General features: G+C 52.1%; 1 protein-coding gene and 1 long non-coding RNA gene across 2 annotated transcripts in view; one reads left to right on the top strand and one right to left on the bottom strand.

Annotated features, from left to right (window-relative positions):
- LOC129145658 (uncharacterized) overlaps positions 1-27,018 on the top strand; it is a 124,616-nt gene that overhangs the window by 86,962 nt on the left and 10,636 nt on the right. The window contains exon 2 of the long non-coding RNA XR_008551563.1: positions 5,175-5,307. This is a non-coding gene — a long non-coding RNA (uncharacterized LOC129145658). The remainder of the gene's footprint in view (positions 1-5,174; positions 5,308-27,018) is intronic.
- The window catches only part of DKK2 (dickkopf WNT signaling pathway inhibitor 2), an 87,017-nt gene continuing 60,659 nt past the window's right edge, over positions 661-27,018 (bottom strand). Inside the window, exons 2-4 of the mRNA XM_037509582.2 lie at positions 6,405-6,555; positions 5,138-5,293; positions 661-2,886 (exon numbers count right to left, since the gene is read on the bottom strand). Of these exons, the coding sequence (XP_037365479.1) occupies positions 2,636-2,886; positions 5,138-5,293; positions 6,405-6,555 (558 nt within the window). The 3' untranslated portion in view covers positions 661-2,635. The remainder of the gene's footprint in view (positions 2,887-5,137; positions 5,294-6,404; positions 6,556-27,018) is intronic.

Genomic DNA, 27,018 nt, shown 5'->3' with positions numbered 1-27,018 from the left:
CTGCCTGTGGGTCAGGCAGGGTGCTTTGTTTCTTGGAGACACAGGAAGTGAGGGCAATTTGTCGCTGCCGAGAGCATCTCCCTGAGCTCAAGAGAAGATGACCCATGTGATCACTGGGGCGGAAGGCACACCCTACCTAGGAAGCAAATGCTCAGGCTGAGGAATGGCAGCCATTCCAGAACATGCTGAGGCTGCATTGCAGGGCTCCGCCCCTCCCGCGGCCCTGGTCTCATTGCTCCTGTGGGCTCCCGGGACACACTGAGCCCCTCAGTCTGGGTCCCACAGGGCAGAGACCTCCACAGCTTGACTGTGCCACGGTGGGGGGACCGGAAACCTGTGTGTTGTCGTCGCTGATCTGCAAAGGGTGGCCCCGGGGAGAGTATAGGAATGAGACTAGGTGGCCTCGTGTCTTGCAGTCTGTGAAAAGCATCTGCCTCGAGATGTTGTAGAAGGTGAAGTACACATTCGTGGGCGGAAAGCACAAGTCGCAGCCCTCGAGTTTAGAAAAATAGCTTTCTAGCAGGTACAGCGGTCCTGTCCCGAGACCAGCAGCCTTGAAATGGCAACGCTGCTTGGCCGTCCCCTCTCCAGGGTCCACATCCCGCCACGCCTGGGTGAGCCCCGACAAAACACACTTCTACGGCAATTCTTCCCATCAGCAAAACACAGATTTGAATTCAGTTTTCAGAGAAAGAAAATTTAATATATTTTATCTTATTATACATTTCCCCTAAATTACAAAGTCAATAGCTGCAAATATATTCTGCTACAAAGCTTTCTGTAAGAAATATCTCTATAAGAAAATACATCTCATAACATTTCCTGTAAATAAATTACTTCAAATAATAATTTTTGAAGGGATGTACATAAGGAAAATAATGCAGAAACCAGACTGTAAATGTAACTGCTGCACAGGAAACATCTGACCAAAATGCCCCATGTTCACGTTACCAAGCTGAGAGAAGCCTGTTTGGACGGAGTTTGCATCTTGCATAAATTAGCTTATGATTGTTATTTTAGCAGGCGTGCGGGACAATGGCCACCTGAACCCTCCTGGGAAATGGATATGGGGAGCTGGATTTCTTAATAGACAGGCAGGCTCGGGTTCAGTTTCTACTGGGAGAACTTGAGTTGGCGACAGCAGGTGGATTAAAAGAATGTTAAGGAGTGTCTTGCAGTCTAAGAAGAAAAGGTCAAAAGTAAGAACTACAAGATACCTGTTCTTTATGCTCTAGCCAGAATATTTAGAACCAAGTAAAGAAAAATTAATAAAATGGTTTCAAGGAATTTAGAACCTTGACTTCTATAGATCAGTGATACGTGTAGCCTTTGTAGTTTAGTTCATTTGTATTTTAAATCTTAGTGGCTGCAGCAAACGAACTATCTCTTTGGCAACAGCCATTGTAGGGAAAGTCTGATGCCGAAAACATGGGACCATTACAGCCTGGCTGCCCTGCCTCCTCGGGGTCCATTCCTCACAGTAAGCTTTGCTGAGGGCCTCACAAGTGTAAAATAAATATTTTGAGGTCACGAGAGCTCGCACTGAACTCATCTGCGTGGTAAATGTTAAATACGAATCCCTTGGAAAGCCTCCCATGGAGGCCGCGCCGGCTGGGGCTTCAAGGAAGAAGAGAGCGTGTGCCTCAGACAGGGGAGCTGCCGCGGCCCGAAGCTGGGCGCCTGGCGAGCTCCCGGCGTCCTGTGGCCTCGGCTCAGGACGGCGGGGTCTCTGCTGCCAGCTTTCCCCTGTCATTCTGCAGAGTATGTCAGGAACATGCGTAGTCACTAAGTCTATCAAAACGGGATGCCGAGACTTCAAAAAAAAAGATCTTCCTATTAGGACATTTGTCTCCTACGTCTTACCCATCTGAGGGACGCTCCACTCTGTGCACTTGCTCTTCCGCGCTAGTCCCAGACGAGGCGCAGGCCGGAGCCCCCGCCGCCGACACAGGCCTGACTCCCTTGCAGCCGGAGCGGGCGTTTTGCCTTATACCGGGTCTCCTGACTGCGGGTGAAACGCAAATCTGGAAAAATGTAAATGGGCAGTTGCAGGGAAAACCAGATTTTCTACAGGCCTTGACTGCCTTTCTTTTGGGGGCTGGGAGGGGGGTTGCCAGTAGCAGAAGGGGGGCTCCGCAGTAGGGATTACAAGATGCTTCTGTGTCGCGCGTCAGCTGTGACCTGCGCTTTCTCTGGTATGGGACTCTTCCTGTTTCAGAGCCTGCCGGGCGCCAGGGCACGGGGCTCTTTGTGTTACACTGTCACTTGCAACAGAACTATGGCTTCTTGGTTATTTTCAGAGGCAATCACCAATCTGCAGGGACCCTGTCCCCCAGCGCCACCCAGCCTCCTGCAAAGTCACTGGTGTCCCCTCAGTGATTTTCACCGTGTGCTTTTCCTTCAGTAATAGCGTTGCCACGCGCGTGTACATTATTTACATAAACGAGTTGCGTAATGGAAACACATCGGCTGTCCTAGGTCAGTCGCCCTTCCGTCCCCTTGCTTCTCTCTTCCTCCCTGCTGGGACCCCTATCCTGACGCCGGCCGTCCCGCTGAGCTCCGGGTCTGCCCCCCCCATGCCATCACGTGTTGAGCACACAGGCTCACGGTCTGCGGGCGGCCCCGCGGGCGGCGGTCAGATCTTCTGGCACACGTGGAGCCTGGCCTTGGAGGAGTAGGTGGCGTCCTTCCACACTTTACACGACAGGCCCTTGGCGCAGTCACAGCGCTGGAAGATCTCCAGCCCGTGCGAGCCCTTCTTGCGCTGCTTGGTGCAGACCTCGCCCTGGTGCAGCACGGGCTTGCAGATTTTGGTCCAGAAGTGACGCGCGCAGCAAAACCCGTCCACGCAGTCTGAGGAGCGGAGGCAGGGGTCTCCCTCGTGCCCTGCAGAGACCAAAAGACAGGACCCGACACTTAGCGACACAGAGCGCTGTAGTCAGCAGCCTCTGGATGCTCTGACGTGCACGGTCTTCCATGGTGCCCCCTCATAGCGAAAGGCTTTAGAGTCACACCCATGGGCTCTCTCGAAAAGACAGAGCACCGTCTCTTTCCATACTGGCGCCTAAATGTCAAGTGTCGTGAATCGCAGGGACCAAGCTTTGTCTTCTGTTTACTTTGTCATGTCTGTGCGGAGACATTTCCTGCACTTTTTTTTTTTTTTTTTTTTTAACAAGGTGAGTGGAAAGTAAATAGAGAATTGCTTTCCAGTGAATGAGTCTGATACCCTCTGGGAGAGTGGAAGCAGTGCTGATTGGAAGGGAAGACTGTACCCCCAGGGGCTGCTAGGAAAGAGCAATCAGTGGGCTGCAACGGAGTGGGAACTCCCAGCGTGAGGACAGGGGTCCGAATGCAAGAGCTCACACAGGTGCAGCAAGCTCCAAGGTGGCGAGCGCAGGGCTGGAAAGCCACCCTGCCTCAGGCTGAGAGGCCCTCGTGGCACAGGACTCCCAATTCTAAGACCGCAGGCCCAGCAGGCCCAACAGCCCCCCCCCCCCCCAGGGGAAGCTGAGGGCCCCTGAGGCAAAGCTCTACCAGAAGCCAAGGTGCAGACCTGGTCGTGAGGCGAAAGGTGGTTCCTCCTGCCTCTGCTTCCGCGGGTCTCCCATCTCCAGCAAAGCCAGCTCAGGGAACATAGTCCAGGGAGAGACGCGAGACAGAGCAGAGTTGAGGGAGAGCAGCTAGTCCCAGGCCCAGCCAGGAGGGTGTCACAAAGACCTCGGGAAAGCATGAGCCTGGACAGTTCCTTCAGAAGGAAACTGTGAGGCAGCAGAGACTCGCGCCTCCTGACCAGGTTGCCGGGCAGCCTGTACAAGGGGCTGGTACACCCTCTGCAGCGGAGCTGAGGACAGGTAGTTGAGGCTGTTGGGGCCCCGGGAACAGCCCTGGAGAAACTGCATGAGCCGGCTGGCTGGTTCCAGCCAGAACCAAGCAGGCCCACCCTGGCTCGGTGCCACAGTGCCTGCCTACCCCACCAGACAGGGAGACCCACCTTTCTGCTGTCACCAGCTCTGCTTGCCAGTGACACCAGTTCTGCTCCATCATCTCAGAAAGTCACAGGTGATTTGCAGGAAAACAACCAGTTGGAAACTACATGGAAACACGGGTTTCTGTGGCAGTAAAGGCAGATACTCATGTACTGCCAGATGTAGGGAGTTTGGTGGAACAGAAACGGGGCCTGTGGGTAGAGGGCGCAGGCCTTCAGGGAGTGTTGGCAAAGAACTGATTTGAGGTGTGTTTGGCAGGCCCCTCGCAGCCACCAGGACTCCAGGTGGAGGCTGCAGGATGCTTGCTCTCAGTACAAGGACAGGGCTGGAAATGGCTTTGTAGTCAAGGGAGACTGAAAATAGCCATTGGAAAAAGAGGGCCAGTTTTGCTCCCCACTGGACGCTGAGAGCCTCTGGTATGGAGTTTGTGATGATGGTCCCAGCCTGGGGAGAAGTATCCTCCCAGCTCTGGACGTGGGGCGTACCCCCTGCCTGGAGGAGCAGGGCTCCGCGGAGCACCTCCCTCAAACACGCAGGTGCTCCAGCCGTGCCAGGTTCTGCTCTGTGATTAGGCGTCTCAAACACTTAGAAACAGAAAGGGGCACCAGCAACCCGACTTAAGCCCGCTAGGAACCTTTTCCTTTTTCTTTTTCTGGAGATTGGCTTATGAGTAGTATATTAATAGTTACACAGTGAAAGAACGTTTCTGAAGCTGAGAAAAATCCTCAAATTAGGAAAAGTATCTGATCTGGTCATTTAGTGAAGTAACACTCCTGAATCTGCAAGGATGAGAAAAGGTGCTAGAGCCGCGTGAGCAGGCACATGACAGCTGCCACTCCCCGCTCACTTCAGAATCCCCCGCACAGAAGCGCCTGTCGAGGAGACTTCCTCTCAGCTCCATGTGAGACAGCAGAACTGCTCAGAAAATGGGTGGGTTATCCAAGCAGTGAGATTTCCATGTGCATTTTCTAGCAATCTAAGATGTCTAAGGAGCCCTCAAAATTAAGACTTAATAAGCACAGTTAAAATGTTGGCATTGAAGATGGACAAAGCAACTTGCCTTTTTTCCAGGACTTACAGAATTGTCTGTATTTTCTTTTACATCTTTATAAAGCCAGGAAAAGCAAAGCCGTAACCCCAGGTGGGCCTACCTTTTATATGTGACATCTTCGTGTGTGGTCTTCCTAGGTTCTGCCACCCCAAGTCGTGGTTCGAGTAGTGGCCGTGGTTTCGATCCCGGTGCCGAGTGCCGTCCAGAGCTGGGATGTGAGGCGTCAAGATGCTCTCAGTGACCGGGATGCAGATGCCTGCGGATGGCCAGGTAAGCAGTTAGTCTCAGCCAGCGGAGTGTGGCTTTCCTCCAAGTGCGCTCCTGATGTGAGGTATGAAGCCATTTATCTACCTGCCTAGCAGTCAATCAATGGATCATGTCTCTCTGCAAATGACCTGTCTTGTCTACCTGTTTATCGGTGGCTCCCTATCAGTCTTGTATCAGTCACTCTCATCCGTCTACCTACCCATTCATTTACACATTTATTTCTGGGTTTATTGAGACCACTAGTTTGGCCGGGTGTCCTTGATTTTAAATCATGTCTCTGTGAAGACCAGTGACTTTGGGTAAAAGTAGGAAGAGAACCAGAATTCCTGTCACTAAGTCATAAATAGTTATAAAGTGTTAGAACCATGACACGGTACTGTGGGAGCATTGCCAGCTAGTAGCAGTGCTTCAGAATCACCCGGCCAGGCGTCCACACTGTCAGCATCTCTACTATCCTCACCTCCTGCGCAAGCTGCTGCCACCAGGCCAGGCGTGGACGTCCAGAACTGGTAAGTGCGTGAGAGTTTGTGTATTTTATATCCTAAGCATATTCTGGTGACATTCTGCAATGATGTGACAGTGTTTGCCACACACTGTTGGTGAGTCTTCAGCCCATCGTTAATGCTGAGTAGTCTGTGATTTCACTGGGGTTGGGTGAGGCGCCTGGAGAGGCTGGGGTGGACCTCTGTGTCTCCCTCTGGGGGAGACCTCCCTCTGTCGCATCTGAGCATGATATGGGGGCTGGGGAGAAAGGGGGGTTGAGAGGACACCTTGCCATAAGAGGCAAGGGCTAAGACTGGCCGGAGAGGGTCCTCTGGCTCCCTTGCTCGTATGTGAGTATGCACTGAAGCGGAATAGGCACTCTGGTTTCCTCTGCACCACACTAGGACTTGGCAAATCCTGGGCCAGCACAAGCTGCCAGGTTCACACAGAGCTCAACACCCTGGAAAACCAAGATTTGGGACGTCGTCCAGGGCCTCTTACCCATGTCTAAACGATGCTCTACCCCTGCCAGTTAGGAATGGCACCCGCTGTTTTAGGAGTTTCACAGGGAGTCACTGTGGAAGGGGCCTCCGGGAAGGCAGCGCGCAGATGCTCACCATTGTTGCAGCGGGTGGCAGGGCAGCACATGCCGTCCCGGTGGCAGCGCTTCTTCTTCCTGCGACACGCCATGCAGGCCGAGGAGCCCTGGTGGGGGCTGTGGCAGTACCTGCCGACTTCGCACTCCTTGTCACTGCTGCACGGGTAGGCCTGCGGGCGGGCAGGACACCAAACAGGCAGTTAGCGCTGGGGCGTTTCTGGGGCCTTGTCTGAGCTACTGCAGCGGGTTGTGGCGGGAAGTCGTCTCCAGTGTCCTCTGCGGGCAGAGCCCACTGTGGGAGCTCTCAGCCCTGGCCCTGCATCCGGACACAGAGGTGGTGGTTGTTGGGGACACAGAAAAAGCTGAACATATTCATATTTGTTCATTGACGCAACTTGGTGTTGCTTAACAGGGCCTGTGAGAGTGGGGCTGGGGACTCGGCCACCTGAGGGGTGGCCCCGGCTCTGCCCACCTAGCCGTGCCGGTTCCGTCCGCTGAGCCCAGCGAGGAAAAGGTTAAATCCAACAGAGAAAGGCTAAGCTGAGGGAACAGCATCTCCTGCCCAGGGATGGATGCGTATTTTAAGAGTGACTCCTCAGTTGCTGCCTGTGAGGAGCAACGAGGGAACCGCTGCCAGCCAGTCCAGGCAGTGCGCCCTGGCACAAACGCGAGGGGCAGGGTCCTCCCGACCCAATGAGGAGCCGGAGCGTCCAGTCGCTCCCCTCTGGCAATGGGCCTGGCTCCCAGGAGGCGCCCAGGCAGCACCTCACACACAAACAGTCCACAGACCACGGCACATGGAGGACCTGTGTCCTCACTGCCCTGTGAGACCCGAGGCGGGTTAGCCGTGTTCCATGTCTCCCCAGAGTGCCCACGTCTGCTCTCCAGTGACGTGATCCTGGCCTCTCGGAAGTGCCCAGAGCACTGGAGGCTCCCTGTGGCAGACGTGGGAGGTGAGAGGGAGAAAGTGCCCGCCCTCCTCCCGCAGGCAGCACACAGCAAGCCGCACTCACCTCCGCGTGCCGGGGAGGGAAGGCTACTGGGGCCTCGGCTTTTTGTAGCTCTTTGCCCCGGATTTCTCAGAGAAGGAATGGTTGTGTCTTTATAATGAAAAAGTAACAAGTACAAAAACTCAAAAGAAGCCAGGCCGTTGCTGTTAGGCAAGTGCAAATGACTGGAATAGAGAAGTAGGGCATAGAGTTGCCGAGACCACACGCACCAGGGTGGTTTGATTGCTTAGGTCGGAGGCCTGACGCCGCGTGCCTCCTCCTGACCCGGCTCCTTCTCACTCTCGCCTCGTCACTGCCTCTTCTCCCGAGTGCCTCTCCTGCACGTGCGCGTACATTCAGTTGCACGCACTTTGCCCTGAGTGTGATCACCTTCTTAGGGGGAATACCTAGAGTCGATGCGCGCGGCGTCAGCGCTATCACGTGCTGCTTACTCTCGAAGGAAATTGAACTGGCACTGTCTTTACACTGAGACTTGCTCCTAAAGAACTGCACAGCAGAGCTGTCTGGTGCCTTTATTATCACTGGAGCCAGATGCAGCTGTAAAATAACCCTGGGCATTCTTGTCCCACCCTGGAACTGCACTGGTCGGCTTAAGAAGGATCACAATGAGGTTGAAAGCAGAGTTTTAGGCCATTTTTCAAGGACCCAAGACTGATGAAAACAAAACAAATGTCACTTCCCTCCTTGCCACATTCTTCCCCCGAAGCACTTACTCCCTTCATATTTAAAGCTATTAATTTTAATTGAAACACAATTCACATGGTTCTGATTCATTTACATCTATTTCATCAAATAGTTTCGCAAGAAACATTTGATGTCTTAAAAGTTTTTTTCCTTCCTCAAAAATAGGACATGTTCTTTCAACGGAAATAAACACGTGCCCCGGAAACATCGTGTGCAATTTACAACGCAAATAACAAATCTTCAAGGGATTCTGAATATACAGTAAGACTTGATTCTATCCCTAAAAAAAAAAAAAAAAAAGAATGCCAAAACAGTCTATGCAGGAAAGCAAGCTGTTTGCTAAAAGTAATGATTCGTGTATGCAGAAGACTGCGGCAGACATGGCAGCATCTTCCCTTTTTAGTTGATGGGCCGTCGAGAATATTTCAATGGGTAATACATGTATCATGGGGATACCTGACACAGATTATATTACAAAAAGTGAGGTGCATAGAAGTCCTCTGTTGGAATGCGATCGCCACCGAATTCTCATTTTTGGCGAAGGAAACTCCCTTTGTATAAGAGGAAATACAGGAAGAGTACCTGTAGTTTCATTATGCTCCAAGTTATCTTTTCATTAGTTTGAAATAGAAATGACACAGGAAGAGAAAGTGTGCAGTGAACATTTTTAATGGGAGGCTATTGTTAATGTGCCCTGTACCTGGAGTAGAATTCCAGTGCATAGACATTAAGAGGAATTCTTGGGCAACTGAACAAGTAAGTTTTAATAGTTGAAATGCAAGATTATACTACACAGTTTCTAGTGTACTTACAAAACTTCTGGTTCCAATAAATAGCATGTATACATGAATGAAATCAAGAAAGGATGAGATAATAACTGAATCAGGTTTCAGGGATCGCAAATGGTATTTGGGTGTATGTCTTGCCTTCCGAATTCAGCGTCCCCAGAACAGATTTACTCACCCACTGTTTTTTCTTGCATAGCTGTAAGTGACAAAATGCAGCATGTGAAGAAACAATGGATGTGACCATGAATAGCAAGAAGCCTAAGGCGTAGCTATTCAGTGAAAAGTTTAAAGTATTTACAACTCCAGGTTAACAGATCTGTTGCTTTGCTACTGGAGCTTTTCCTACCTTAACCCCTTCAGTGTCTGGAAATTGGATCTGGGTGGGGGAGACAGACAGACATATATGAGTAAGGTAGTTATGGAGGCTCTTGAAGAAGCTATCAGACCACGGTGGGGGAAGGCAGGGAGAATTATATACTTATTTAAGTGCTATTGGAAGCTTTCCCAGCCTCAAAGGCTGTCCCAGGCAAACTTGATGTTTTGTGACAAACAAAGGATATTGAATTTGAGTACCTTAGTCTCTCTTTCCATTTAGCACAAACAATAATATCCTTCCCTGGTATTTATTTACAAGTGAATCATAAAAGGTTTTCTTCTACCTGCTATGGAAGTTACTGGCCTTGAAATGTGGTGGCTCTTCCTTTACTTGACTTGAGGTGGGCCGCCTACGGTGGGGGGAATCTGTGCAGGCTAGAGAGGAGAGAGGATCCAGAGGGACCTCAGAGGCCTGCCCTGTACAAACATGTCCCAAAGCAGAGTCTAGAAGTGCGGCTGCGAAGGGCCAGGAATGTCCCTCTTCACATAGCATCATTCATGACTTGGGCTCAGCGAGACACCTAATAATAGCAGAGGCTGGGTCATAAATTAAGAATGTATGAGCACTGTCTGTGATCAGCCAAAAAACAAAGTTGTTTTGCCCAGCCCCCTTTCAAGGCTAAAAATAGTGGTTTCCATAAATAGCGGTGCTGGTTGTCATGACAACCAGGACATGCACTTAAAAGGGAGTGAACAGATTGGACACAGCTTGAAAGTAAAGCCTATCAGAAATGAGCATTTCTTTGCAGTAGGAAGGATTTTTTAAGCCCATTTCCTCTGTGCTAATTTGGAATCAGTATTCAGAGTCTTAGCAATGAGGTAAGGAGAGCCTAGGTAGTTTCTGCAGAAGAGCCCTGTGAGTGCTGCCACGGAGAACTTGGGGTGTCGGAGCCCAGCCCCGCTCTCAGAAGACACCGGTAGGATGCGGAGCAGCATTTGATAGCGACGCTTAACGGACACGCAGAGAAGGCATCTGAGGAGTGACCTGTGGGCTTGGTTCAGAGATGAGAAAAAGAAACTTGGCCACTTCTCTTTCTAGAAGCCTCCAAATTCCAAGAGCTGGTTCCGCCTCAGCTGTTGGGAAGACAGGACACTGACAGCACGGGAAGCCACGCTTCCTCATTCGGCTCTGTGACAACCAGTGTATGTCCACTCAGACGCCGCGGGAGCGGCCTTACAGGCGAGGCCACGGGGCAGAAAACGACGCGTAATCCTAACCCGCACAATGAAACGCTACTGCATCCTAGCTCAGCTAACTGCAGGGAGAACAGGCCTATTAATTTGAGGCTGACTTGGGGTTGCTTCATTCTCTTCCCCCTATTACTGCCCATCCCCTAAAACATGCAACACAGCCAGTAAAGCACCCCCCCGCACCTCCCCCCCCCCACGAGTCCTGAGCCAGTAAGAGGGTCCTGGCTATCTCTGCTGTGCCAAACTAGGAACAGGCATTTACCCACAACCAAAACTTAAGTTTATCTCCCAAGGTTTCAAACTAATGCCGTTATTTCTGTTAAATGATGGGGAGGCTGGACAGAGACGAGAAAACGTCACAAACTCTTGCTGTGGGACAGCCACCCGTCTGGGTCCTTGCGAGACCTAGTTTGGCTGCTCTTCTAATGGGAACAACACTTTGTCCCCTCGGGCATTGTTGTTACCATCTCACAGGTTGTCTGGAGCCAGAAAGGCGTCACCGGCTGGAGGGGAGCGGGGGTCAGCCCGCTGTGGGAACACAGGAGGGGGCTCAGCTCAGCGCAGTGGAAGGGCGGCAGTTACATTAGAGAAACCAGATTAGGTGGCTTCCCTGAAAAGGTTGTTTCCTGCATGTTGACATTCCAAAGGCAGGGCCTGGGTGTCCCCGAGTGTGCAGGGGAGGCGGCCCTCGGGTCCAGCCTCGAAAGCGCTCTGCCCCACAGGCCGGTGCTGCCTCCCTCCTGTGTCCACAGCGACCTGGGGGGGATGCAGGGCGAGATGCGTCTCAGAGGATCCCAGTGCGCGAGGTCAGGATGACTGAGCTGATCGGGGTGAGGGGAGAGCTTGGCTGTTTGACGAGATTTTGGACGTGGGCCACAGGGCCATCAAGGCCACTGCTGGGGATCCACTCACTCCTCAGCCACCATTTAGTCAGCATTTCCTTATGGAACAACTGCAACCCTAGCTCAGGGAGCTACACGTGTGTTGCCGGCTACCCCAAAAGTAATTTGAGAAACATACATCCTCTCACACACTTGACAGGTAATATTTCCCAGCCTAAGTTTGCCTGACTGAGGTAATATATAATGGTAAGCATTTTACAAGGTGAAGCTCATGGTAATTTGACATGACTCCATCAAACAAACTTCGCCTACTTAATGATCAGTTCTTGACTTTTTGGTGGTAGTCATTCTAAACAGCAGTGCATTTACGGATATTTATTTTTCTTGAAAAAAAAAAAGACAATCTTAAAAAGACCTCCAGCTAAATTTTAAAATATGTATCATCGTCACTATTTTGGATGTTCTGTATGCAGCCGAGGCCAAGTGTCACTTTTAAAGAATTGATGATAAGAACAGAGAGTGCCTTTGTGTATTTGGGATGCCCTCAGCAGCCATTAAGCATCTCTGTTATAACGAATATTCAAATTCTACTATAGTTTGTCATCCAAAAAAGGTTTCTGTATGTCTGGATACAGCAATATATCAAAATATGGAATTCATAAGTTTTGCATCTCCTCCCCTCCCCCACCCATAAAATGGGATAAACACAGGCCTATTCCCAGACAACTTGAAAAAACACCAAGGGAACTAAGAATCTGGAGATTGATTCCCTCGAAACAGTTTTGCCGTGCGCCACACAAATATCTTTGAGTACTTTCATCATTTCATCATTTTTTATGGCTGAGTAGTAGGAGTTCATTGTGTGTGTGTGCACCAGCACCTCTCTGAGCACGCCTCTGTGGCCGTGCACTGGGGCCCTTTCCGCATCTTGGCTAGTGTGAACATTGCTGCAGTGCACGTGAGGGTGCCTGTGTCTTTTCCAATCCGTGTTCTCCTACTCTCGGGGTAAATGCCCAGACGCAGGATTACTGAGTGGCGGCGGCTTTAAGCTTGTTGTGGAAGTTCGATGTTGTCTTCCCCGCAGGCTGCGCCAGCTTACATTCCCGCCCTTCCTCACATGCTCGCCAGCATTTCTCAGTCCTTGACGTTTTGGTAGTCGTCATTCTAGCCTGTGTGAGGTGAAATCCTGGTGTGCTGGGTCGCTGCCCCGACCTAAGTGCTAAAGAGCAGCTTCTCTGTCTGCTGGCATCTGCGTATCGCTTTTTGGTGACATGTCTATTGAGATCCCTTTCCCACTTGTCAGTGGAGTTGTGTACTTTGTTGTTGTCGTTGAGCCGTAAAAGTTGTGTATGCATTTTGGAATTTCACACCATCTGTTGGCAAGTATCTTCTCCCCTTGTGTAGATCGCCTTTTGGTTTGAACAGTGGTCTCTTTGGCTGTACACAGCTTTTTTAGATTGATGTCTTATTTGTGGAACAGAGAAAAGAGGAAAATTAAGTTTTCCTGTGACCTTATTTGCACTAAATTCACTTTTAATCTATTAAAATGATAGCATTTCCAAAATAGCTAGTATTCTAAGACTCAGTGAAACTTCTTACTCCTTGCTAATGAATCCCTTCTGCTTCTCACGTGGGGAAGACACACTCCGGGCTCCTAAGGCCAGGGCTTCCTCAAGAGCGTCATGTAGTGTGACTGCAGTTTCCTGATGAAAACTTGCCTTTTCATTTCACAGATGTGACCTTCTTAGCAGATTCAGACCGTCAAGGCAAGATTCAAATCACATGTGTGTGTATATATATATATACACAATTCATTGTTTCAACAGTTACTTAATTGAGCTAATGTTTATTGCCTTGACTGACTTGCCAACTTCATGCTTCTCTAATCGCATTTAATTCTCTTTCATTTCCACGAGGACTTAGGCTAGCCCGACAGGATTTGGAAACCAACAAAATTAAAGAGGTTGCTGTCTCATGGTTGGAGGAAGGGGGAAAACACAGCAAAGTAAAATTTCAATATTTAATCTCTAAGATATATCGTCAGCCTTGTGTAAATACTGCTTGAAAATAGAAAGTTTTACCATTCGAACTTAGAGCTTTAAGCAAGAGGGCCGGCCACATTTTGCCGGGAGGAGAAACAGTAATTTGGGGAGAAGCAGGGCCCCAGATGACTGCTGGGCAGCTTAGAGCAAAAGGTCAGCTCTTTAGCAATTCAAAGACTGAATGGACTAACATCTTGATGAAAAAGGAGCACAGGGAGGCGTTCACAGGCCTAGCGCAGAATTCTCCTTAGCAGCTCAGCTGCTGCTTCTGCCAAGGAGAAGATGAGCAGTAGGCCTGGGAAGGGTCCTGAGCCAGAGTCACTGATGCTGAGCTACTCCCGAGAGGACTGACCCCCGAGCTGCAGCAAAGCGACCTTTGCTAGGAGAAAGGAGTGGAAGTTAATCTCATTAACCCATCTCTCCTGCTTCCCTGCCGACCCTCCTTGGGCTCTCTCTGTCTGTGTGGCCTGTAACGTTGGTGAGGACCTGTGCTCCCTGCCTGTGTTTGATTTGTGTTGATCTGAGACTTTGTGGCTAAGGCAGATCTCACACAGGCCACGCCAGGAGCACTCCACGGACTGCCCGTGGGCTCCTGGGGTTCCCATGATCCCACGCACGACGAGGAGAGGGTTGAACCACAGTGCGGCATGCTCTTTCATGTCATGGTCAGGTTAAAAGCATCTGGAATTGTGGCCTGACTTCCTGACAGATAACATTAAAATCACCGAGGCTACTCTTTTATTGCAGATACTTAATAGACAGTGGGACTCAACGGTCCCAGCTTGGAGAGGATTTTAATTTTTAGTGTTTGATACCAGGAAGACTAGGGCTGCGTGTTGCTTATTAAAGGAAACTACTTCTCCCCAAAATAATCAATACTAGTCTTAGTTTCCGGCCTCCTACCCCCGCAAACCTGTATGGAGGGAGGCAAGGGCTGGGCAGGACCAGGCGGCCCGTCCCTTGCTGGCTTGCCAGCTTCTCTCAGGGTTCTAGGTAAGTGCTGTGGGGAGGACTGGAAAAGCAGGACATGAGGAGCCAAGTGACAGATTTTTTGGTTTGTGTGACCATAGCGTTCAAATGTCAGACTCAGAAATGTGGCGCATCTCGTGATGACACACTCAATGTGTTAGTAATCCCGGGAAAACACGCTGAGGCCTCGTCCCAGCACCACCCACGTCCCCGGCCATCTGCGCCGCGGCGGTGACCACGCTTGCTCGGTAGTGCAGGGGAGGTCAGATGACTTGTGACTAGATGGGAAAAAAGCAATGTAGTCGTGTCTTCGCGCTGAAGTCACTTCCCCTCCAACCCGTCGGTTCTTCGAGTCTGTGCAAAGAGTATGCGCCTCTGTGTTCCTGCGGCTGCTTTTCTGGGCCCCCATTCATGACTCAGGCTCCCCAGATGTACTGGCATCACCCTCTTTTTAACACCTCTGTGTCTGGTCTCACACTCTGGCAGACTTTGCAGCAAATATGGGGCTTTGAAATGTGAGCTGGGGGTGGGGGGTGGGAGTGGGAAAGACAGGCGGAGCTCAGCCTGGAAGCCCCAGGGGCTGGGCAGATGCGTGCAGTCTGAATGCCCTGTGTGCCTTCATAGGAAGTCTAGGTAAGAAACTTCCAGAGACAGCCTGGCTTGCCATGTGGGTGATACAAGGTCGTGCATGTCTGCTGGTCAGTCTGTCACCCTATACTTTAAAGAAGAAAATGGTTTTCTCTCCCACCCAGCAGCAGTGCTCCTCTGGAACTGTGGCTGGAATGCTATTGGAAGTGTTTGTTTTTGTTTGTTTTAACCAGAAAAGGCAGTCATGTTACAGAAACATTGCATTTTTAGGCTGGCTCCTATCAGCCCCTCTGCGGGCACCCCCAGTTCTGGGGTTGGCCACTCTCCCTCCCCACTGTGCATCTGTAAACATTTTTCCTCCACCAAGAACACATTTGCTCCATTCACTTCATCTCTGGAGTTACTCTAGTTCCTCATTCAGAGATTGCATCAGGTGAGTTTGCAACAGGGTGGTCCCCAGGAAAGGGGGAGGTTCCCTGCCCCACCCAAGGGAGGGTGGAGCTGAGCAGGAAGAGGAGAAGCTGCAGAAGAGACTGAGGAAGGAAGGAAGCAGGATGGAGCCAGGAGACCTGGAGGAGGCGCATGGAGCCTAGAGACATGTGAAGAAACTGCGCTTGTCTTTTGGGTTGTGGACTGGGTGACACAGATGTGGGTGAGACCCGTGGGGAGGTGACAATGGCAGCTTTTATCTGGATGTTGATTTTGCTCTTTTCCTTCCGGGCTTGTCCGGTTGTTTGTGACCCTTTGCTGTGGGTCCCCACTGGAAGATGCTTTAGACTTGTGGCAGGCTTTGGGGCCTTGCTCTGGGCCGACCCCATATGGATGGAGTTTTACCCACGAGGGGATGGGTAACTTTGGGTGCTTCATTTAGAAACTAGACTCTTTGCCTCACCTGTATTGTTTCCTAGTTTTTATTAAAGTCCCTTCCCATTAAAGTGTCATATGTTTTGTGTTGATGCGGCGGATGGCAGAACCCATTTAGAATAGGCAGGTTTGCGGGGTTTGGGCTGCCCCTCTCCCTGTCCTATAACAAGTTCACTGCTAGGGAAGCCTGTGGACTGGCTGGATGGGTCACTAACCTGCACTGCTCACACCTGACGCTTCTCTGTCCTCGGCGCAGCTCCGTCCATCTGCTCAAGGTCTCTGTATGCCTCTTGGATTAGGGAAATCGTCTTCCATGCCCATATCTCCAGCACTCACATAATGCCTGGAGACGTTAGCATGTCCCATTTTGTGCAATAAACATACGATTTTTGTTGCAACGGTGCTTGGAAATGTGCGCCACTGAACTGATAAAAATGGCCACGTAATTACCCATCCAAAAAAGATAAAAGACTGAGAAAGTCAGCAGGTGAATGTAGAGACGTTGTGAAATGATTTTTTTTTTAATCAGTTAATGCCACACAATTTCTGCCGTCCAGGTTAGCAGCTCCATGTCAGCAGAAAGACACGGGCTGCGGAGTAACTCTCCAGCCAGCCACTTGGCTGCAAGTCTTTGATGTTCAGCCTCGATTCCCATGTTCACAGTTATTGCCAGCTCCTTTCTGTGACTGGCCCATAGTGGGTGACCTTTTCCATGTGTCTGTGATCTAACAGATGCCTCTGTGATGTCTAGCAGCATGGAGGCCCCCACACAGGGACCAAGTGTCCTCCTGCCTGCCTGTGGGGGCCCCGACCCTGGGGGTCATGTGAAGCCTGCAGCACTGCACGCAAAATACTCCCTGACTCTTCCTTTCTGTTCCCTCTCAGTACTTTCCTGATTGGTGGGTATGTCCCATAGCACCCTGGTTAACCTCCACCACTGTGAGATCCCGTTGCAAAGAAATGGCACAGTGAGGAATTCGGGGGGGGGGGGGGGGGGGTGGGGGCGGCTTCCTTTAGATGTCTCGGAGGTGTGAGGACGGAACAGGAAGGGGCTCCTTTCTTGATCAGCTGCTGCCCAGCAGTGGGTCGGTACTTCATGGCTGCACGTGACAACTGCAGCGCTTCCCCCAAGGGCACCCCCCTTCTCCCCGCCGTGGTCGCACCCTCCAGGACCAGCAGTTGTTTGATGTCTACCTTGAGGATGAGCCTAGCAAAGTGAGTTCATTGCCGTTCTCACCAGCATGCTTTCAATTGCTTAAAGCTCATTTTCGGCATCACCAACAAATGTGGCCAGGCTGTCTGGGTTTTGATTCAAACTCATTTTAAATTGTGGTGACCACCCTGTCCACATCCGTGCAAGACCGCTCGTTAGACACATGCATGTGTGTTCAACTGGGGGGGGGGGAACCTTACAGTTGAAAAAATTACAGCAATTTACAAAAAGATATCTGGCACTTACGAAAAGATGATTTAAGCCTGTTTTGGGGCAAAGAGGCAAGAAGTAAGAACACTGGCTCCAGCTCACATTTCCTAAGCTACGTGTTGGCGTCATGGTTTTAGTCCAGACGGGGATGTCACCATGTGCCTGAAAAGGCTGTGCCCCTCGGCCCCCTGCACGGTGGGGCCGCACAGCCCGGAAGGCAGGCAGGATGCCCTGTGCAGGAGGCGGGGAGGCCCAGCCACACCCAGGCACGGCAGGTGACGCCCAACAGTGTGCTGGTGGCTTCTCCTGATTTGAAATGAGATCACCGGAACTTTAGTGGTTTCCACAGACACTGGATAAGAGATGGGTGTGAGGAAGCCGGCACTGAACAGGCTCCTTGCTGAGGACAGAGCAGAAGCAGCGGGCTGTGTCGAGGGCCGCTTTCCAGCTCTCCTCAAGCCCAGCCCCCCTAGCAGATGCTGGCCTGGGTTTGCCTGGGATTCTAAACAGGATGGTTAGAAAAGCCGAGACTGAGTCCTTGAAAGAGCATCGCTCACCCCACGGTAATGAGAACTGCGGCGGTACTTTCATAAACGCCATGCTGAAAACTGTTTACAACTTGCAAATGATGGTTCCAAGAAACACTGGAAAGCTTTTCTTATAGAAAGTCATTAATAAATGACAGAAAGCTTGGGAAAAAAAAAAAAAGGAGTCCAAGTCCTGCTCGCTGGAAACCGTCCAGAAAGAAATCACAAATCTTTATAACACAGTTTCACAGAATGAAACAGTTACAAGAGTAATCAACCGGGAACTGAATCTGTAATAATTAGTATTGATATTTTTCTGCCACTGCTCATGGAACTTTCAGTCTTTAGTCTCTTAAGTAGTGACAAGTTAACGGTCTCCCAACTGCCACGTATGTGTGGAGAGCCTGGGGGAGTGTGAGGTCCACTCAGCCTGCACAGGATCTCCCCGCTGATGCATGAGCATGTTTGGGTATTCAGAGATGGGGCGTGATCCACACCCACGTCTGTCTGGCGGGCTCGCTGCTGAGTGCTCAACCCACACCCAGTCAGAGGCAGAAATGTGTTTCCAGTGATACAGTGGGATGGTTTTCATTGAGGACAGACTTTGCTGAAAATAATATAAAAATTGTCTGGGAATTTGGGTGCATAACCTGGGTGTGGTGAGCACGAGCTTTTCACGTTTCTCTGTACAGTTGAGGTACTCTCCACATAACCTCAGCATGGCCCTGGATGCCTGCGATCACCATCTCACCAGCCAAGAGCCCTCCTGCTGACTGACGCCCGCCCGCACACTGCGCGCCTGAAAGTAACAGGCTGCAGACCCTGAAAGTAACAGGCTCCTGGAAATGCACGTATTTCGCAGCTGTGCCTCTGAGGACACAGCCTCCTGCGTGGCACTTCGCTCCTGCGTCACTTTCGCAGGCAATGTAGAGCAACCCCAGCTTTTACTACCAATGACACATTTTAGCGGCGATCGGTTTCCTCGATAAATTCCAGTACCGTAAGCGTTCAAGAATTCTGCTTATTGGGCTTTGAATGCTATGAGGGAGCGCTGTGCAGTCTGCTTTTCATAGCACTGCGGTGATTTTTTTTGGAGATTACTTTCTCTTAAACAACCGAAACATTGTGGATGAAACAATGCGAGCCTAGGATTTACGGAGAAATGTTTTGTGGAGAGTGGGCCTGAGTGAGGGTGGGACAAGGCTAGTTAAAAACTGTTGCAGATCTGGGGAGGGCAGTGATTCCAAGAAACAAGAGATGGCTCCAGGATGCTTTAGAGTGCCTGCCCGTCCACCTTGTGTGTGTGTGAGATGTCCATTCAAACAAAACACTTCGGGATTTCTGCAATATAATCAGGATTCTGAAGCGGCAACCCCAGCTAGAACATGAAGTCACCTGCTTCCACATCCAGCCTGAGGACAAAGCAGAATCTGAGTCCTTCACCGCCGTCCCCATGGTCAAGCACTGGGTACAGTCAGAAGCGCAGGAGGGTGAGAGAATTCGCCAGAGCGGGGAACAGAACAGGCAGACTTGACGAAATACACTGCTGAGGGGAGCATCGGGCGGCAGGGGAGGTCTGCACGCCATGCGGGACCCTCGCCGGCGGCTGGGGATCGAACCGGTGCTGCAGAGGATGCGGGCAGCTTCACAGCCCAGCGCTCAACTGTTGCGCCACCAGGGGAGGCCCGGGATTGTATCTCTTGATTCCAAGCCCATTCCCTCCACCCCAAATGGCCATTTGTCTTGTGAAATGTCTGTCTAGCTAGAATGACCGCTCTCTCCCAGCGGGGGAAGGCAGCTAAGGCTAGCCACCCTGAGTGGCCTCCGCAGGAGCCCCGCCGTGTGGCCCTGGCGGCTGGCAAGAAGCTCGCACCCCTTCCTCCCCGCTGTGGGAGGCGAGCTGCGCATGCATGTCACTGGCACCTTGTTCCACAACTGGCTCCAGCCAGTAGGAACTCTGGGGCCAGCTGCACATGTGCCCCTGTGGCCCGAGACCTCGTTATGGGGAGCAGGATTGTACACCCACAGTGCTGGGCAACCTGTCTCTGATTCCACTCCCTGCACTCGGAAGCCAAGCTCTGCTCTTCACCCCTCAGCATCTCGGGTTGGGGTGGTCACCTGAGGCTGTTCACCCCCTCTCCTGCCAGGCAGCCCACCCAGCCCTCTGGAGTAGCCGAGTGAGTAAGCGCAGCAGCCTGGTCAGAGCCCCCACCAGGTCACGGGCTGGCAGCTCCCGTTCAGAAGGGGAGCAGGGGCTGGACTTGCACTTCTGAGGCGGATGCTTCAGCACCACTGTGGTTCTGGGCGGCCCACCCCGCTGTGTGCTAATGACAGGTTTTGCGGGTTCAGCCCGGGAGTCCTGTGTGTGAGCAGAGGAGGGTCTGCTTTGCTCCTGCCCAGCCTTGCGGGCCGATTGGCCGGTTCACCATCAAAATGAAACGGGCAAAGCCCTTTCTGTCAACATGAAATGATCGTGCCGTCCTCACCGGCATAGCTCAGTGTGTCCTCCAGCACGTCTGCGGCGACCAAACCCCGGGCCCCGAGCCCACACTTCCCACAGCCCAGAGCAGGAAGCCTCCCCAGCACAGGGCTGGCGGCGAGACACCACTCGCGTCCCCTGAATTCTTCACTTAACAAGCAGAGGTCAGAGGCTTGGCAGAAGCATTTCCGACATGTGGCTGTGAAGGTGACTGACCTGACGGGCAGGTGCACGTGGACAGTCCTCCCCAGGTCCGCTGAGAGCCTGAAAGCCGCCGGTGAGGGGACCCCTCTCCTCCTACAGGAGTTGCTGCCAGTGTTTCAGCATCAACCTCAAACCTCTTTCTTCCCCCACCCCATGTATGTGCATTTCTAGAGGTGGCACCTTGTACTCCAGCCAACATCTGCCCGCCAGACTGGCGCCCTCCCGGTCACTCGCACGGAGGGGTGTGGAAGGGCGCGCGCAGTGCACAGTGGAGCTGACAGGGCCTTGCGGCTAACGTGCCAGGCTCCTTTCATCTTCCCTGTGCCTTTGATGTCTGAGAGCTCTTCTCCGTGCGGTGACACGGGGCCACGGGGAGCACCAAGGCACCATCTGCAGGCAGGGGTACGCTGAGACACCTGCATCGCCATGGTGCCCGGCCTGCTCCCTGGTGGCGGCAAGCAGGGCTCTTTTTTCACTTGGGTAAAACCTTGACAGCGCCGGTCACGCAGGACCTCTCTTCGTTCTCTGTGCACATGTTCAATGAGCGCGCAGGCGGTCGGGGGGCGAGGGGGGCTCTGTGTTGCTGAGGAGTAGAAAGCAGTTGCTTGAGCACTCGTGGGCTCTTGGCCATGAATCTGCTTGACTTCTGCCTTCAACAGTGTGACATTGCCTCCTGACAGTGTCTGTTTCCATCGAGCAGAAAAAATTAGATCTCGAAACAGAGTATGTGATGAATATGAAATAGCACCAGTATGGCTAATGCAGCCTGGCGGGGCCAAGCTGCCGACAACCCCGAGTATTTCCTGCGCGTGCTGTACACCACAGTCTGCATCAAAAATCTCACAAGCGACAACGGGTATGTGAGTTTCCTCAATTGCAAAGCACTGACAACTCAGTTCCGAAGAGGAAGATCAGGAAGGTCGCAGCAGAAACTGGTCCTGTGACCATCCACACAGGCAGGGACGACCCTTGGGAGTACGCCCACAGGAAACCACGCTGTACCCCATTCTCCAGCCCTCTCCCCGCCTCGGCAAACGGCCATTCTGCAGTGTCAGCTGCTCAGCCAAATGCTTCGGAATCCTCTGGATTCCTTTTCCTTCCTCCGTTCCTCCTACTCTCAGGCCCGTCAGCGGGCGCGGCAGCTCTCTTCAGCGTTCACGCGATCCACCCTCTCACCATCTGCTCCGCGCCACCTGCTCTCGTCCCCCGCCCTGCCCTCCCGCCCAGCACTGGCCCACACCCTGAGAGTCCCGGGGTCCCGCAGCAGTTCCATCTTGCCGGTTACTCCCTGCATGTGGTATGTGGCTTTGCATCTCATGCCTCATGAAGGCCCGGCCCGTGGTATTTTCTGTGCACTGCGCCGCTTTCACTCCACCGGGCTTGGCGAGCCCCACTCCAGCTGTGCTGGGCCCCTTGGGCCTCTTCCCGCACGCCAGGCACCCTGAACCTGTGCCCCTGCACTCACTCTTCTCGGTGCTGGAGGCCCGTTCCAGGAAGCCCTAGGGCCACGCCCTCTTCTCCTTTACGTGTGCTCAAACATGACCGAGGCCTCCGCGTGGGAGATACTGCCGCACGCTCCCTCGCCTGCCTCGCCCTGGGATTTCCTCTCTGCGTGGCTCTCAGCGTCTGACATGCTGTCTGTCTTGCTTGCTTGTCCCCCCCCTCACTGAAGTGTAAGCCCCCGGAGAGCGGCTGTGTTGGGCTTCCTGGATGGCTGTGTCCCCGTATGTGGCTGGTCCTGGTAGGCGGCTAACAGGCAGGGGAATGGCCATGGCTCAGAGATGCAGCCTGCACGCCCCACTCCTCAGGCTTCCTTTTCCTCCTCTTTCTGTCTGTTTGTCTGGCTGGCTGGCTCTGTCTGTCTGTCTTGCACTCTGTAGACTCTCCATTATTTTTCCTTTCTCTTACACACTTTATCCTGCTCCTGAATAAATGGTTGTCCTGCGCTTAAAGCGGGTTTACTTAGAAAGAGATAGACTACTTTAAAACTTTCTTCCAATTAGCACATTTTTCTTTGCCCTGCAACACACTCTTGTGGAGCACAAAATCCCTACCTGTGCTCATGGCTTTCATTAGTGAATTTCTTGGAAGTAGTTTACAGACGCAGCCTCTGATGTCTGGCTGCAAATCTGTTCCTTAGCGCACACGTGAACTGAACTCTGACGGTACCCATGCACAGAACTCATCAGCCGGCCTCCTACAGAACTTTCTAATTGTCCGATCAAAGGGCTGTCTTTGATCAGGACTTTTTCCGTTCTCCCTCAGGGAGCGCTCGAGGAACAGCCACCCGCTCAGCCTCTGGCCTGTGTTATCGCGGTTCCTCCCTTGTCGCAAATGGGCCTTCTGTTCTCTCACCTTTAAACAGCGCCAGCCTCAGAGTTCTTATTTTTCTACAGAATCTTTCACTCCAAAATTCTACTCACTTCTGTGACTTTGAAAACCTCGTGCAGTAAGTTCTCGAGGCACAAGACAGCACGCGTCCTCGCAGCCGCAGACACGCCCACCCTGCCGCACACCACCCTCCTCCTGGTCCTGCCGCGCAGCCCCGCTGAGCCCGGCCGTGGCTCTCCTGCTAGCACCTTGCCGGGACCGCGCCTGACAGCACGAAAGAGCCCCCGCCTAGCTCGGCGGCCTTCCTGCAGGGAAGGGCTTGTGTGCATTTCAGACGCCCCGCCAGCAGCGAGCCTGGCACCCGCGCAGCAGACACCGTTGGAAGCACAGGACGAGAACTTAGTGGCGTCCGGGCCATTGGGTGAAGGGAGGCAGCTCTGCCCACGGCCGCGGCGGGTCCACTCTCCCCACCGCGTGCTCTTGGTCTTTCATCTTCTCAACATATTACTCAGTTTGTTTCTAAAGATACCGCAAAACTTAAACTCACAGTCCTCATTTTATGTCATTTTGGGGGGACATTATCCTTTACTGATTTCCCCCCCAAGTCCCTGATACCTTCTCTCTGTCTTAGACAAGTTGCATCTAATTTCCGGCTTTCCCATAGTTTCTTCTTTGTATTCCTCCCAGGTAGCCACTTTTATTTTGTGGCATTCCCATTTGGGTTTCAACTCCTTGTTTTTTTTCTGTGCACAACCAGCTGTTAGGCTTAAGCGCGCCAGATGTTAGTGTAAGGCTTGAGACGCAGTCGCCAGGGCAACCAGCCCGGGTGCCCCAGCCCACCCGGAGCTAACCTTCTAGGGCCGAGTTCCACCTTCCTCGGTGGAAGTGAAACAGAAGGAAAGACATTTGTAGCATGAATTTAAGGAGCTGGTCAGAACCCCCTTTCGTGTGGACTCTCTCCCTGCCTTTCCAGCCGTTCTGCACTACGGGAGCAGCGCGCGTTGGCTAAAGCACACTAGGGGACGGGAGGGCTTTTATCACTGCCACCTGCAGGAGCAGGAGAGGGGTGACTCTCCCCTTGTGAGCGCGTATCCCGATCACATCACCTCCAAGTAATGAAATCAAGTACTTGGAACTGTAGATCTCTCCTCATTGGCTTTTGATTCTAGTCCGCCCTCCTTAAGCTTTGATACCTAGTTTTCCTGCTAGTTGAAACCCTGCCGTGCAGTGTGGCGAGGGAAACCCAGGTCGCGGAGAGCGTGAGGGTCCCAACCTCATAAATGATCAGCGAAAGGTCAGTTTCCACAGAAACACAAGGAGGAGAATAACCACCTCTGTTCTGCTCACTGCACCAGTGCGTGGCCAACAGAGGGGAGAGGTTTCAAGTGCCTGTAAATGGTGTTTTCATGCCGTGATTTCGCAGGAACACCGTAACACTGAAAATCATCTGCGTGACGCAGGGGGCTGCTCTCCCAAACCAGCCGAGGTCACCGATGTGCCAGCTACGAGCCCTCAGACACGAGGTCTGGAGAGGAGCTTCCAGCCAGGGTCCTAGGACTGCGATTGTGAATTCTAAGGGTTTGCGTTAGTGCCTTGTTGGTTCGTTAAGTTCCCCTGATTTAATATGGTCACCTTCATTTCTGTCCAGACTGCCCAAAAGTTTATTTTTATCGTAGGAAAACAGAGGTAACGGGCGACAGTTAGCACTGCATTTTGACTGAGAAGTAATTGTTCCTTAGTACCCCCCGTAACCTCACGACATTAGAGAAAAGCCCACTTTTATGTGACAGAATGACAGGTCTTGGGCCTTTCCTGGTGCACAGAAGCACTTGTCCGCGACCAGCAGGAGGCCGAGCCCACTGGGGTGGGGTGAGAATGTCTCCTGAGGACGCAGAGGGCCGTGTGACCTGCTGCACGCTGGCGCTGCCTCCGTTCCCAGGCTGACCTCTGGGGCCCCTTCACATCCCCGGGCAGTGGCTCACCCTCACAGCAGTTTACTGGCAGTGGAACGGCAGGTGCTTTGCCCTGCGAAGTTCTCCCGATGCCCTCCCTCGAGCTGACGGCGGGGGACTGCTGGCTCCCTCATCCTCACGCATGCGCCCCCCCACCCTCCTAGGGCCGGAAGCATCCTACCGACAGCTGTGACTGAAGGCAACTGTGAGGCGAACACATTCTTCACATGGCCTCGCGCCGGGCCACACCCGCCGGGCTAGCGCACGCTGCACACTGCACACTGGCGCAGGGGCCTTCCCGCTTTCTTCCCGTGACGCGCACACACACACCAGCACATCGCCCGCGAGGCCGGCCCAGTCCATCTCCTCACACCTCCCAGTGCAAACACAAAGCAAAGTATTGTTTTTATCCAACAAAGGTCAGCATATATCCCAGGGGCCAGTCTGGAGAAATTGCAGTGAAACCTAGAGGGGGCAAATGGCTTTCTCTGCCATGATGAGAAACACAAAGAGCAATAAACACATTTCTTGGTAGTGAGCTATTGCCAGGCGCTGCGGAAGACTAACGAAGTGCAGCTACACTTAAGGGACCGCTCAGCCCGGTGTGGTGGGCTCCGTGGAGCCCCCTCTTCCAGGCCCTCCTGCGCCGTCCCCCTTCCCAGACCTCACGGCTGCCCTTGCTGCCAGCGGAACCACTTTCCTTCACGGGGTGTAGCACAATCTACTCTCCTGTCCAGAAGCTCCCAGGGCAGCAACGGCCCGTGCTGCACAGCTCCTCGCCAAGCAAGGGCCCTGTGCACCTGGGGGCGGACCGCCGGCCCCACCAGTTCTGAGCTCCAGAGGAGTCAGTCGAGGAGCAAGACAAGGGCGTTCACAGTTAAGGTGACAGTCCACTGGCAATTTCGTTCCCCGTGTCTCCTGGTTCCCGACAAGCTCCCAGTTGCCCTCCTGCCGAATGGTTTCCCCCCTGTGTGCCCCCGCCATTCCTTCAGCAAATGGCCAGCGAGGGTATTAAGAACGTAAGAGATTTTCAAGTGACATTAAATGTCTTTCCTTAATGGTGTATCTTTCCCTGCAGAAGATATTTTGGGAAGCTAAAAATATAAGGCCAATTATTGTATTTGACTTTCTAAAATAACAAGATGTCTAAAAAAAGATTTTATTTGCCTGTGTGGGAAAATACTCCAAACAAATAAAAGGGTTTTTTCCTGGTGGATTAGGAATGAAATGTCCCAAGTCTCCACATCACAGGATTCATGTCATTAAGCTGTTTTATAAGAGTGCCTTTGGCCTCACATCAGTTTACATTCTTGATTGATCTCATCCTTTCTCAGGGACTCTAGAAAGCTGGTCTTCTGTACCATTAGGAAATGCTGGCTTGACGTGCCCCATGAGAAGAAACTACTCCTGTCAATCTCTTCTTTCATCCGGGCTGTCTGCCTGTGTCTTCAAATGTTGAAGGGGTAGCGCGCTCAGGCGTGCCCTAGAGCCGCCATCTGTATCAATGCCGTAAGCGGGCCCATGCCAAAGCAGAACGGTCTCTTAGAATGGGAATTTCACAAATTTTTTAAATTGTATGGACTAGGTTTAATAATGTAAAATCTGAAATATGAACAAACCCCTGACAATAAGAAGTAAGTCGCCAAAGTGAGGGAGACTGCAAAGAGCTGCGCTGGCAGGATTTCACGCCTCTTGCTCTTACTCCTCATCCAGTCAGTCAACAGACACCATTGCCCCACGTGAGGCCAGCGGGGCCTCCTCCCACGGCCGTGTAGATGTTCAACTGTGCTCTTACACAGTAACGCTGGAGTCATTTCTAAAATGTGATTTCTGAGTTTCTCAACATGTCATCAATTTGTGGATCACTTTGTTCCTCAGCACAGCTACAGAACTGAGAGGGTGTAAACTCAGACAAGAGGGACAAAGCCAGCTGTGTGCAGAGAGACAACCTGGGCCGTCCAGGTGCCCATCATACACTCGCTCTCGAACAGTGAGTCGTCTCCTTAGGCCATGGTCAGCCAACCGTCATGTGCAGGCTCTTCCCTGCCGACATCCGTGCTGTTGAGAAGCAAACACTTCCCTTCACATTTGCTGTAAGCTGTAACTGGAAAGAATGCATGTAACTGATGAGTTAAATTATTTTTTCCCTAATGAGGGTGAGCAAGACTCATTAAGTCAACTAAAAGGAGCCACTGAGTGGCCGGCTCATCGTTGTCCTGTGCTTCCCTTCTGGTGTGTTCCTTCTGTTGCTGAGGCCTGTTCTTGTAAACAGGGGCTTCCAACTTCTGTGTGTATTGTTCTTTACAATGGCACATGTTTAGGGGAGGCAAGAAGTAATTTTTCTTTTTTTTATTTGAGTGTTGT

The sequence above is a fragment of the Talpa occidentalis genome, unplaced genomic scaffold, assembly GCF_014898055.3.
Source record: "Talpa occidentalis isolate TD23 unplaced genomic scaffold, MPIMG_talOcc4v2.1 talOcc4.13, whole genome shotgun sequence".
Classification (NCBI taxonomy): domain Eukaryota; kingdom Metazoa; phylum Chordata; class Mammalia; order Eulipotyphla; family Talpidae; genus Talpa; species Talpa occidentalis.
This window is presented reverse-complemented; position numbering and strand designations above follow the sequence as displayed.